Raw genomic sequence first — 13,255 nt, 5'->3', positions numbered from 1 at the left:
GCCACTCACTAAACTTTTCTCCCCCCTCATGTTGTTATTGTGTCTTCTGCCAATTATGTTAAAATTGATGGCCTCATATTCCGAATCCTTCCACCAATGAAGACTTCTTAAAAACCTCCCAGCTATTTGCTCCTGAGATTTCTAACACGTATTCAAAAATCAAATTTTCTCTCAATTTTTCTTTCCCTTAGAAATATTTCCAAATTACCTACGTAACTGAAGATCATAATCCCAGAGAAACTTTTCATGCATCTTTTCTACCATCAGTGCCCAGAACTGAATGTAACACTCCAGCTGACGTGGAACAAGTATTCTGTACAATTTTATCATAACACCCTGGCCGTATGCCCTATTAATCTTTTTAGTAAAGACTAGGATGCTGTACGCTTTATTAACACTTAGACCAACATCTTTAAATTCTGTTCAGGAACAGATCTTTGTCAAGTTATTTTACAAAATGATAAACATTTAAGGATTTACAGCAGAACATGGAGACTGGAGCTAAGTTAATCTTGGTAACTATTTATTATACATCATTTATGGTGGTGTAGTTCTTTATTAAAGCAAATCCTTTTAAAGTAAGAATTTTTAAATTCACAGGTATCAAACATTACAACACAATTATAATGTATTTGAATTTTTAATGTCAATCTAATCTTTGTAATATATACAATGGTCACTGGGACTAAGGTGCTGGAACTCCCATTCGAAAAATGCAGAAGTACCTCCACATTGACTGCACCAGTTTAAGATTTATCAACATCTTAAGGACCAAAAAAAAATTGAAGTAAGTACCAGCCTTGCTAGTGATGCCTATATTCCCACAATGATGCTTGTTTGCAACCTTAGGGTTCAGCACTGGACAAATCTAGAAAGATCCAGTTGTTTTCCAACATGCAAATTACAATTCAAATATAGTATAATATGGACGTATGATGGTAGCTGGGAAAAGCAAAATTTATTTGTGGAGAAATGTACTTATTCATAGGCATGATTGTTCTTTTGGTACAAATCTAAGTGTATTGCACAAAAACGTATGAAACAGTAATGTGACAAAACTATAGCAAGTACAATATATCCATATCTATAGAACTCAGCATTCTCAACATTTGTATCATATAGGCCTCAAACTTCTGTTGGCACTGGCCAAATGAAGGAGAGAGCTAATGTTATAATGTACATCGCCTTTAAGAGAATTCACCTTTAAGGACTTCATCTGTTCAATGCATATAATGTTGTAACTGTTTACCAGTTAGTCTGCTACAGATTTGCAAGCTGCACATTGTGATCAGAGATGTGTGGTTCATATGTATTTCAATATGATTTAAAGTTTGAATTTTGAGTAAGTGGCATGTGGGTTTTGACTTGCGTCCTCGATGGCATTTAATGATTAACTTGTCAGTATTTCTGGAGCCAGCGGGTTTTGTTTTTTTAACTAGATTGGGAGAGTTTTACAAACAGATTAAACATTGAGGAGCATTAACTTGCTTTCTATTTAAAAGTATCAGAATTTTTAATTTTGTTTTGAGGAAAATCCCACAGCTTGGAAAGCTCGCACCCCACTCAGTTCAGACATCTTGGCAGAAGATAGACATGTAAAACAGTTTCTCCTGAAAGATGATAGTTTTAAACTATTAGTAAATAGGTTACTTCAGTGCAAAAGGTAGGAGCTTGAAAGTTCCAAACCAGCAGTGTTTGCTTAGAACCCTGAAGGGGTTATTTGCACTGGAGAGAATCTAAACTCCGTTATGTAATTAGTCAAGGAAGAGCCTACCAAACTGTTAAGATAGCAATTAAAATAAACAGTTAAGTTAAACATGGATGTGATACAAAAGTGAGGTCTCCGTTGTTCAAGTACTGTAACATAGTGGTGTTGGGATAGATTGGATTGTGTATTTTGAAACATTTCAAATTATGTCACACAGAAATAGCTTGTCTTTTAATGTCACATTCTGTCCTTACATTATAAACTTCTGTTTTATTGCTAAAACCAAATCTGCAGCATTGTTAGTGAAAGACCATGTTTTTAAAAATGATCTATCAGGCGAGATTTCAGCCTGGGATCTGACTTGTCCAGTAATAACATCAGATGGTCTTCTGTAATGTCTGCTTTACAACTTGTAATGCACTTTACTGTTTGAAGTAAACTAGCCCTTGGAGTTGATCAACCCCGATGAGGAACGGATTAAGACCATTATCATTAACATGACAACCAGGTCCTTGCATCTTCCTGGTCATTCTTTCCCAAATCTCTCCAATACACCAAATGTCATTCTAAGACATTAAAAGGTTTGAAATTCTGTGGGATGAAAAACAGTCCATCGGTGGAAGAATCGTGCAGCAGAACCTCATTTTTCATGCAAGCCTGGACACCAGCCCTACCTCAAATTCTGAGCATAAGGTACGTTGAAAAGTGTAATCTGCCATGCTCTAAGGGCACATCCACCTCATCTGCCTTGACCTGGCTGTTGTACAGTACAACAGCCAATGATCACTTTGGCCAAAAGTGAAACAACTTCAAAAGCTTTCATTTCCAAAACAGACCTATTTTGTTTCAAACATAAGGCAATCAAAACTCACTTGGCACAATTTATCTGAAGAGACAAAGTAATTGCAAAGGCTAAAGAGAAGATATGGCCCTCTTCACCCGATGGTACTGTTATGTAATGTGCTTCTACAGTGAAATAAATGCACAGATGCCAGTTTGCCTTCAGTTCCACAAGCACAGTACATGGACACTGACCAGCTAAATCAAATCCAGCCACTAAAGTGAGGAGAATCCCTGTTACTCCTGTTTATATCGGTCAATCAGCCAGGGCTCCTTAATTGACCCAGATTAACAATCCCAACCAAGGATCTCATACTGAATGAGATCCACTGAGCCAACCTTGTTCCAATCACTACATACAGCACCATCATTTATGGCAAAAGACATCAGGGTTTGGAGTGTAGAAGAGCTGAAAAATATTTTTCAGAAAAAAAAAGTGTTCCTGAAAATTCAACACCTAAAGTCAAGAACACTTTTTCAAAAACTGCTGTAGATCCTGCAACAGCTGCAGTGAAAATTTGTGCTGGCAATCACAGTGACAGATAGGTAAAGACAGCAGGTGTGGGCTGCTCTTCATTCACTTAGGAGCCACAGTGCTCAACGCCCGCCTGAAATTACAATCAGATCCTTTTCTTCAAGTATTCAGAACTATATTTTAGTTGAAGCTTAAAAAGGACTATGAGCTTTAAACAAGATAAAGTTGTAGTCGGTCTGCAGTAGTATGCAAAATTCACCAGAAAGATCGTAGGTTTGAAAACCTGTTATCTTAACTGATTATCATGAGCACAGCAGTTACAAGATTATCGATTATGTTTTTATTTTAATCAGTCAAAAACCTAACTCTAAGCAGACACAACTGGCTAAAAGCATGTCTGCTACAAGTTCTCTCACAAAACTATAAGCTCTAAATGGATCACTAAATAGACATGCCCATGAGGCCCATAAAATGTCAAGAACGTCCAAACAGACAAATGCAGATGTGAAAATTTTAGCTTTATAGAAAAACAGCAGACTGGAGGAAGAAGATTTAAAAAGGACTCAGCAAATAATTCAATTATTTGCTTTGTGGAACTTCTGATTTCTCAAAGTTAACAAACCACCATTTTGCACTTTTAAACTATACAAAGCAATTTGGCTAAGAACAGTGACTGTGCAGAACTCAGAGTTGACCAAATAGGGAACAAAAAAAAAGTCCATCTTGAACCATCTGGGAAGATAGCACTTCTCCAAACAAGCAAAGAGATCAAATAATAGACAAACATGTTTAAATATTTAGTGTTCCGCCCTAAAATTAAAAGTGCCATATCTGCAAAAGCAGAAGCCAGGAATCTTCGCATTCCCAGAATCCACTGTTCTGAAGGGTGTCCGTAGAAAAAAACCACTACCACTGCAGCTGCTTGATCTGACCGCAGATATTTTTTGTTAGCAATATGTAAATGAGAAATGCCTTTAACATAATACTTAAAGTAGAAACTCAGTTTCCCAAGGATGAATACTGTCATGAAAAAAAATGGAAATTCACATTCCAACAGAAACAAGAAAATTGAACAGTCCATTTGGCCAATGATTCTATGACTTGAAGTTGCACTATGGTGTCATTGTGTTCTCAATCTGAGGGGGCATAACAATTCAGATGAGGCATTAATTGGGTGAGGACAAACACAAAATGCTGCATTTCATCATTCGGGATTGACCCATTTTTGAATGAAAAGCAAGTATTAAATCCAGTCAGTCAATTTGGTTCCCAAACAATAACAATTCAAATACACTATGGAGTGATCCTAAGTACAAGCACAACACCACTTAAAAAGAAAAGGAACTTACTTTATCAGGATGTACAATGAGTACTGCCTTCCGATAGACTTTTTTCACCTGTTCAGGAGTTACCAGGTCTGCCATGCCGACAGGCTTCCATTTGGTCTCCCCTTCCCACAAAACAGTATGCATTGTTGACAGTAATGCCCGTATATTTCTTTCTTTCCCTTCAATCCAATCCAGTAACTGAAATGATCAAAATACAGAATCTTAGCTTGATCAATACCAAGAGAACAATCAATAACAAAAGCAAAATTTGGATACTGGAGGTTTGAAATCAAGAAAAACAGAAAATCCTGGAACTACTCAGTGCTGGAGGCTTATGTAGAGAGGACAGAGTTCATCTTTCAGATTTAACACTGAGTTTATCACTTTGTTTTTCTTCCCACATCCATTACCCAATCTCTTAGAATATGTGCTTTTTAAGTTTGAGCATTAGATATTGTAGTGAAAGCTTTTCAGTTGTGAATTCTTCACAAGATTTCAAATATGTTTGTAACTTCATCCACAAGCAACTCACAAAAGTAAATCAGTTGTGAATTTTTACTCAAAGGCAGGCATATTTCTATTGGGGATGAGAATAATTATCATTCTTATTGCAGAGTATCAATATCTCGTGTACCTTGTTTAGGTGTTACGTAAAAGTCAGGTGAAAAATATTTTTCATCAAAAGCATTCCATTTCGGTTATGCATTAACTTTACAACAACATTTTCCACTTAAGTCAGATATCATTCCAAACTTTTCTTTGGGTGAAATGTCAATTAATAAGCAGTTTTCTGCGGTGGGTCATGCTAGGAAATGTCTGAGATTCCACAAACACACTTTAATAGAGCACCAACTGCAAATCCAGATGTAGCACTGCAACAAAAATTTCTAATTTCTTTCAAGAATATTTCCAATTCCACAGACTTTTCAGAATGTGCACAAAAAGAGTTTTAGGAGTTTGCATCAATTGTAAAAGCATCAACTGTTCTGGTCTTGGACAATAACAATTACTAATCCATGTGACCTGGCAAACTTTGAGCTGGTAGCATCAAGAAGGAAGTTACAAAAACAGGGAAGCAGTGTGCCATACACAAAAAAGGAGTTAGAGAAAGACAGAGAAAAATAAACACACAGAATTCCTCTAAATTTCCCTCTAAAGGTTTCTTTAACAGGAGCATTGAAGTAGCCCACATGCTAGGTAAAAAGCTGCAAAACATGGAAAGCCACATCAATAACTCAGATGTTTTACAAGAAGGGACAAAACATCAGAGATGTCATTGGTTGGTCAGTTGGGAAGGAACACTGGAAAGATACATCAACAGAACTGTTGTCACCAAGGGAGAAGATGACTTAGTAAAACTATTCCTGCTAATGACAACCATACCCTCAAAAAGATTAGATGGACTTCAGATCGGTATGAAAGGTTGGCACAACATCAAGGGCCAAAGGGCCTGTGCTGTGCTGTAATGTTCTATGTTCTATGCTCTAAAACCAGGAAGAAGATGGTTAATGAATAGGATTTCTGACCTACACTACATGAAAAAAGAAAAGCATATTGTGGAACAGTGACTATTTATTGGCAAGCATGCTAAAGGGAAATGCTAGCGGTTGTGTAAGATGCATTTTATTGCATTGATTACTTAGAAGAAAATTTGCCTTTTTATTTGAAGTATCATTCACCCACTATTTCATCTATTATTTGCATTATAGATAATTAGCATTAAAATAAAAGGAACATGATAATGCTCTGAAAATCCGAGATATAGTAAGCTATTTTCTTACTTGCATCTTGAATTTCTTAAGATTTTCAGAAAATATGCTGCACATTACTAGACCTGTTAATTGGATCTTGATACATTTCTTTGGCAAGATAATTCTTTGTTCAGTCTTGGCTTCAAATCAAACACTAAAGTTTGCTAGATTTGTCTTGATCAGCTAAGATTCAGTTGCTTTGTTTTGTGCTGCTCATTCCTTAACACTGTTCCCATCATAACGGAGCAGAAATGCAGGGTTCAAATTAAAAATACTGAATACTTAGTGTTCTAGAAGATACCATTTAGTTAAGATGCAATAAGGGTAGGGAAATCAAAGTTTTCTTCATAAACCTTTAAGACTCTGAAGTTGAGTCACAAACTTCCTCATCTGATCACTGGCAAATAAAATTGATTACTTGAAAAGGATGTTTTTTTTTAAAAAACGATTTTACATTTCAGTCAATTTTCCCATTCTAATTCAGACAAGTCAGTCTTTTTATCTTTAATTGTTTTTATTTAAGCTGAAGACAGTTTCAGACCCCAGCATCACACCCTCAAGTGAATTCCATTGTGATACGTTTATTCTTACCAATACAACGTTTACTGTTAGAATCATGAATTAATTCTGTCTAATTATATGTTACTCCTTCTAAAAGGCCTGTTCCTTGGTTTGATTCCAAAACACATTGAACTGAAAAGCTGTCCCAATTACATTCTGTGAATACGTCTTCAAGGTTCCTTTTGCCAACTTAACTTGACCAATTCCAAGATGATCAAAATTGCCCACAATTACAGCAGTTTCTCTCTACAAGCCCCATTAGGTCTCGATTTCTACTCAATCCTATAGCGCAGGCACTGTTAGAAAATCAACAAACTGCTCCCACCAATGATTTATTTGCCTTCCTATTTCTTATCTCCATGCAAATTGATTCCACATCTTGATCTTCCAAGCCAAGATAATTTGTTTTGAAAGTACTGGTCTCATCCTTTGTCATCAACACTATCCTGCCTCCTTTCCTTTCCCATACTTCTAAAGTGTTAAGTAGCACTGAATATTCAATTACCAGTCTTGATCATTTTACAATCATGTCTCTCTAATGGCCATCATCTGTTATTTATTTCCATTTGTGCTATAAACCATCCATTTCATTAGAAGTGCTGCATGCACACTGATAATTAAATTGTCTTTTAAATCATTTTTCACTCCTAAGACCCTATTTGTTGGTATGATCTTATGTTTGTATACTCTGTGCCTTGCTGTCATACTCTAGCTATTATTGCTATTATTCACTATTGCCCTGTCCTTTTTCAAGGTTGGTTGGCTCACCAAGCTGGTTTGTTGTTCCGCAGATGTTTCATTACCGTGCTTGGTGATATCCTCAATGCAGCCTCTGATGATTCCAGGAATTCTCATGCTCATCTCTCCCTAGCCTGTCCCAGGATCTTGGTGTTGTCCCAGCCAAAGTGGTGGTTCTCCTTGTCCACGTGGATTGAGATGAGTGTGTATTGGTCATGTCTTTTTGTAGCCAAATGGTGTTCATGTATTCTTGTTGTTAGTTTCCTTCCTGTTTGTCCGACATAGTACTTCTTGCAGTTTCTGCAGGGGACCCTGTAGATGATACTGGTCCGGTCCATGGTCGGGAGTGGGTCTTTAGTTCGGGCGAGCACTTGTCATAGGGTTGATGTGGGCTTGTGTGCCACCCTGATGCCCAGCGGTTGTAGAAGTCTTGTGGCGAGTTCTAATGTGTTCCTGATGTAGGGTAGTATGATGAGTGTGTCGGGGCGTGTAGAATCTTTCTGATGCTGTTCCTGCAGCCATCTCCTGACCCAGTTCTTTGAATATCCATAATCCTTGAACACTTGGAAGAGGTATTCCTCCTCCTCTTGACGTCGTTCCATGTTGCTGCAGTGTGTTGTTGCCCTTTTAAATAGTGTTCGCACACAGCTCCGTTTGTGTGTGCTGGGATGGTTACTATTGAAGCTCAGTGCCTGGTCTGAGTGCGTGGCTTTTCAGTGTACTTTCGTTTGCAGTTTTCCATTTGTCTTACACTCTACCATGATGTCCAGGAATGGGAGTTGTTTGTTTTTCTGCAAATCCAACCTAAACTATGGATATGCTAGTTAGACGGCACCTTTGTAATCATTAAACAGACCAAATTAGAAGACACACAAACTCATAAACAACACCCTCACCGGAATAAAATTCAGAGAGGAGGAAAAGCACAAACAACTTCCATTACAAACAAACGCTACATTGGACAAACAGGAAGGAAACTAACAACAAGAACACATGAACACCAACTGGCTACAAAAAGACACGACCAGTACTCACTCATCTCAACCCACATGGACAAGGAGAACCACCACTTCGACTGGGGCAACACCAAGATCCTGGGACAGGCTAGGCAGAGACAAGCACGAGAATTCCTGGAAGCATGGCACTCCACGAAGGATGCTATTAATAAACACATTGAACTCGATCCCATATACATTCCATGATGGAGAAATCCCGGAAGTGAGGTGATCCATAGCAACGGACCCCAGAGTTTAAAACCAGGTGGGAAAACACACTAATGCTTCATCAGAGGCTCCACTGAGGATGTTACCAAGCTTGGCAACAAAACGTCTGCAGAACAACAAACCAGCTCGGCGAGCCAAACAACCAACACCCACAACCCGAGCTACAAATCTACTCCAAAACCTTGTCCTTTATTTTTAAAAAAATTTCCCTCACTCCTATTATTTAATTTAAAGGCCTCTCTACAGAGAAGGTTATTCAATTCACAAAAATACTATTTCCAAGTAAACAAGTCTTTTAGATGTATGACAATGCAGAACTCTAAGTTTGACATTCGGAGACTATGGTTTTTCTTGCTAGTCATCCCATCACACTGTGCCACTAACTCAAATAACACTGATTCAGCTGTTAGCGCCCAGATTCTGTATTGTATTGCTTGAAGCCTGGATAGGCAAAATAGGCTGTGTAATGCTCTTAATAAACTGAGAGATCAATGTATTTGTGGAAGGTCTGGGATCACTGGATGCAGAAACAGTTTGGGTGGTGCTAAGAAACAGTACAATGCAACAAACTTTGGTGGGGCTTGTTTATAGGTGACCAAATGTAACTGGTAATGTTGGCATAAATCTGGAAACTCAAGATGCATGTAACATGGGCAATAGAGTAAAAACGGGGAATTTCAACTTCCATATAGACTAGAAAAGCCAAATTAGCACTAAATCATCAGGGAATGAATTTCTGAGATAATGGGAACTGCAGATGCTGGAGAATCCAAGATAATAAAGTGTGAAGCTGGATGAACACAGCAGGCAGGCAGCATCTCAGGAGCACAAAAACTGACGTTTCGGGACTAGACCCTTCATCAGAGAGCTAGGCCCAAAAAGTCAGCTTTTGTGCTCCTGAGATGCTGCCTGGCCTGCCGGGAATGAATTTCTAGTGTGCATACTGGATAGGTTTTTGAAGCAGTGTGCTGAAGAATCAACTGGAGAATGGGCTATTTTAAAATTTCATAGTTTGTAATGAGAAATGGTTAAATAATAAATCTGATCTAAAAGGATCTTTTGAGAAATAGCAATTTAGAATTCTACATCAAGTTTGAATGTGATATTCTGAAACTAGGGTTTTAAGTCTGAATGAGGAAAGCAACAAAGTTATCAGGCTGTGATGGATTGGGAAAATATACCTAAATGTTTGGGGTTTCATACATCTTTAGAGAAGAATCTTTATGGCCTACAATAGATATAGGCTTCTTAAGGCACAAACACCCAATGGGAATGGCAAATTAAAAGCAACTAACAATGGAAGCTAAAAGTTGGATTCAAGGAGATTCTGAGGCCTCTATAAAAGTCAAAAAAGTGGTCAATCCGAGGATTAGAAGTAAATTTAAAATCCAGCAAATGATGACCAAGAAACTGCGAGAAAAAGTTTAAAAAGAATCTTTGAGTTATATTAAAGGGCACACAGTTGTGAGGTGCAAGTTGGTAACAATGAATAAGTACACAAGGACACTAAACTGCAAATCAGAGATAATGGGAACTGCGGATGCTGGAGAATCCGAGATGACAAAAAGTGAGAAGCTGGATGAACACAGCAGGCCAAGCAGCATCTCAGGAGCACAAAAGCTGATGTTTCGGGCCTAGACCCTTCAGAGAGGCAAGTTGCCAGTTTCCAAGAAGGAACATCACTGTAGGTGTCAGCCCTCAAATTACTATAACAATATGGGATTGATGGTAAACCATGGGAAGATATGTTGGATTACCCTGCCATTGATCTTGGTGTCAAACTGTCCGTATGATGGCAATTAAGTGATAATCATATTTCCGCAAAAGGGTAGTTTATTCAAACTTCATGCAAGAACCCATTAAAAATACCAGGGCACAAAGGTGGATTGCCACGTACAAGTCAGACACAAATTGATGTGTTAAGTACAAATTAAAATTAGGTTGCACGTATGTGCTTTAATACCATTTGAATGTTACAATTAGATAGGCATACCCATTTTGTAATTGGTTAGTTGTGTGCGTGCTGTAACCCTAAACTACAGTACTAATTAGATTTAGATAACTGTACACCTTTTAATTGGCACATGCTAGGTTCTTATAATTGACTCTGTAATCCTTTGTTCTGAACCTCCCGTGTGTCATGGTTTGACAACCTGGGCTCTTGTTACAGCAAGTAATGAAGGCTGTTTTAAAACACACTGAAGATCTCCATCTGGACACGCTCCGTAGATAAGGGTTGGAGGATAGTTGAGCAGCTATCAGAAATTCCAGAAACAGGAAGAAAAAGGGAACAGGAATTCAAACTAGTGAGAAGCATAAAGGCAAACTGTAAAAGTTTATTTTGGTAAGTATCTAGGACAAACAGAGGCTGATTAAAAGTGGAGGCAAGAGAAACTACAGAGAAATGGCGAAGAAATGAAATAATTACTTTGTGTCACTCTTCACATTACACGATACAAGAAGATCTCCCAGAAATACTAGGTAACCAAGGGGCTTGTGAAACTGAGGGACTGAAAGAAATCAATGTTAGCAAAGAGGTCGTTCTTGACATGGTAACTGGATTGAAGGGCGATAAATCTCCGTGAACAACAGGAGCTGCACCCCAGAGTGTTGACAGAATTACCTATAAAGCATAACGGATACATTGATGACCTTCTTCGAAAATTCTAATCAATTCTGGAAAAGTTCATACATGCTGGACTGTTAATCCAGAGACCCAGGTAACGTTCTGGGGACCTGGGTTCAAATCCTACCTCGACAAATGGTGGAATTTGAGTTCAATAAATATCTGGAGTTAAGAGTCTAACGATGACCGTGAATCCATTGCCAATTGTTGGAAAAAACCCATCTGCTTCACTCATGCCCTTTAAAAGGACGGAAACTGCCTATCTTACCTGGTCTGGCCTACATGTGACTCCAGACCACAGCAATGTGGTTGACTCATAACTGCCATCTGGGCAATTAGGGATGGACAATAAATGCTAGCCTGGCCAGAGATCCTCATCTCATGAAAAAAATGCTTTCCAACCCCATTCTCCTGCTTTCTCCCCGTAACACTCGATCCCTTTACAAATCAAGAACGAAATTTGTTTTCAATGGACTCAATGACTTGGCCTCCACTGCCCTCTGCAGCAATGAGTTCCACAGATCAACCAGACTTTGGCTGAAGAAGTTCCCCCCTTCACCTCAGTTCTAGAGTGTTGTCCTTTACTCAGACTGTACCTTTTGTTCCCAGTCTCTTCAATTAGTGGAAATACCTTCTCCACATCCAGTCTGTCCAGGCCTCTATTCTGTATAAATTTACAGCATACTGCAAGTTTAAATCAGATCCCCCTCATCCTTATAAATTCCATTGAGTACAGACCCAGATTCCTCAAACACTCCATGCACGACAAGCCCTTCATCTCCTGAATCATTCTTGTTCACCTCATCTGAACCCTCTCCACTGCCAACACATCCTTCCTTAGACACAGGGCCTAAAACTGCTCACAATTTTCCCAATGTGATCTGACCAGAGCCCTATGCAGCCTCAGCAGTGTATTTCTGCTCTTGCATTCTAGCCCTCTTGAAACAATGCTAACATTGCACTTGCCTTGCTACCTACCAACTGAACATCTATGTTAAGGTTAAGAGAAATCCTGGACTCCTAAGACCCTTTGTGATTCAGGTTTCTGAAGCTTTCCCAATTTATAAAATAGTCTGTGCGTCTATTCTTCCTACCAAACTGTATAATCTCTTAGAATACCATGTGGGAAATTAGCTGCCACCTCATTACCCATTCACTGAGCCTATCCAAGTGCTACAGCTTCCCCCTTTCCTCAACACTACCTGCCCTTCCACCTATCTTTGTGTCATCTGCATGCTTAGCAACAATACCCTCAGTTCTTTTGTCCAGATTGTTGACATATAACACAAATAGTTGCGGTCCCAATATGGACCCCAGTGAAATTCCACTTGTCACAGGTTAAGACCCCATTATCCCTATGCCATCTCTAGCCAGCCAATCCTCTAGCCAAACCAATTGCTCTCATGTTATTCAGCACCTTGTCAAAAGCCTTCTGGAAATCCAAATAGATCACATCCACAGGCTCTCCTTCATCTAACTTACTCATTACCTCCTCAAAGAATCCGAGCAGATTTGTCAAGCATGACCTCCCCTTCATGAAGTCATGCTGACCCAGTCCAATTTTATTATGCACTTCCAAATACTCCACAATCTTATCCTTAATAATAGTACCTAAAATCTTACCAACCACCAAGGTCAGGCTAACTGCTTATAGATTCTGGTCCTCTGCCTCCTGCCATTCCTTAAGCAAAGGTATTACAGTCACCCTTTTCCAGAACACCAGGGATTCCTGAAAGATCACCAATGCTCCTATAATCTCCCCAGCTATCTCTTTCAGAGCTCTGGAGTGTCATCCATCTGCTCCAGGGTATTTACCCACTTTCAGACCTTTCAGCTTCCCCAGCACCACCTTCTTAGTGATGACCTCTACGCTCACCTCTGACCCATGACTCTCTCGAAACTCTACTATGCTGTTAGTTTTTTCCACAGTGAAAACTGATGCAAAGTACTCATTCAGTTCCTCTGCCATTTCTTTGTTCGCCATTACTACTTCTCCAGCCTCATT

The 13,255-nt window shown here is 38.9% G+C and overlaps 1 protein-coding gene across 10 annotated transcripts in view; it reads right to left on the bottom strand.

Moving 5' to 3' along the window:
- Positions 1 to 13,255, bottom strand: part of dnajc6 (DnaJ (Hsp40) homolog, subfamily C, member 6) — a 188,922-nt gene that overhangs the window by 2,578 nt on the left and 173,089 nt on the right. For all 10 annotated transcript variants that reach the window (XM_059647867.1, XM_048538746.2, XM_048538747.2 and 7 more), the window contains one exon: positions 4,373 to 4,549. In XM_059647867.1, coding sequence (XP_059503850.1) covers positions 4,373 to 4,549 — 177 coding nt within the window. The remainder of the gene's footprint in view (positions 1 to 4,372; positions 4,550 to 13,255) is intronic.

The sequence above is a fragment of the Stegostoma tigrinum genome, chromosome 8 (assembly GCF_030684315.1).
Source record: "Stegostoma tigrinum isolate sSteTig4 chromosome 8, sSteTig4.hap1, whole genome shotgun sequence".
NCBI classification, from domain to species: Eukaryota; Metazoa; Chordata; class Chondrichthyes; order Orectolobiformes; family Stegostomatidae; genus Stegostoma; species Stegostoma tigrinum.
The sequence above is the reverse complement of the archived record's forward strand: the minus strand, read 5'-3'. Positions and strand labels throughout refer to the sequence as shown.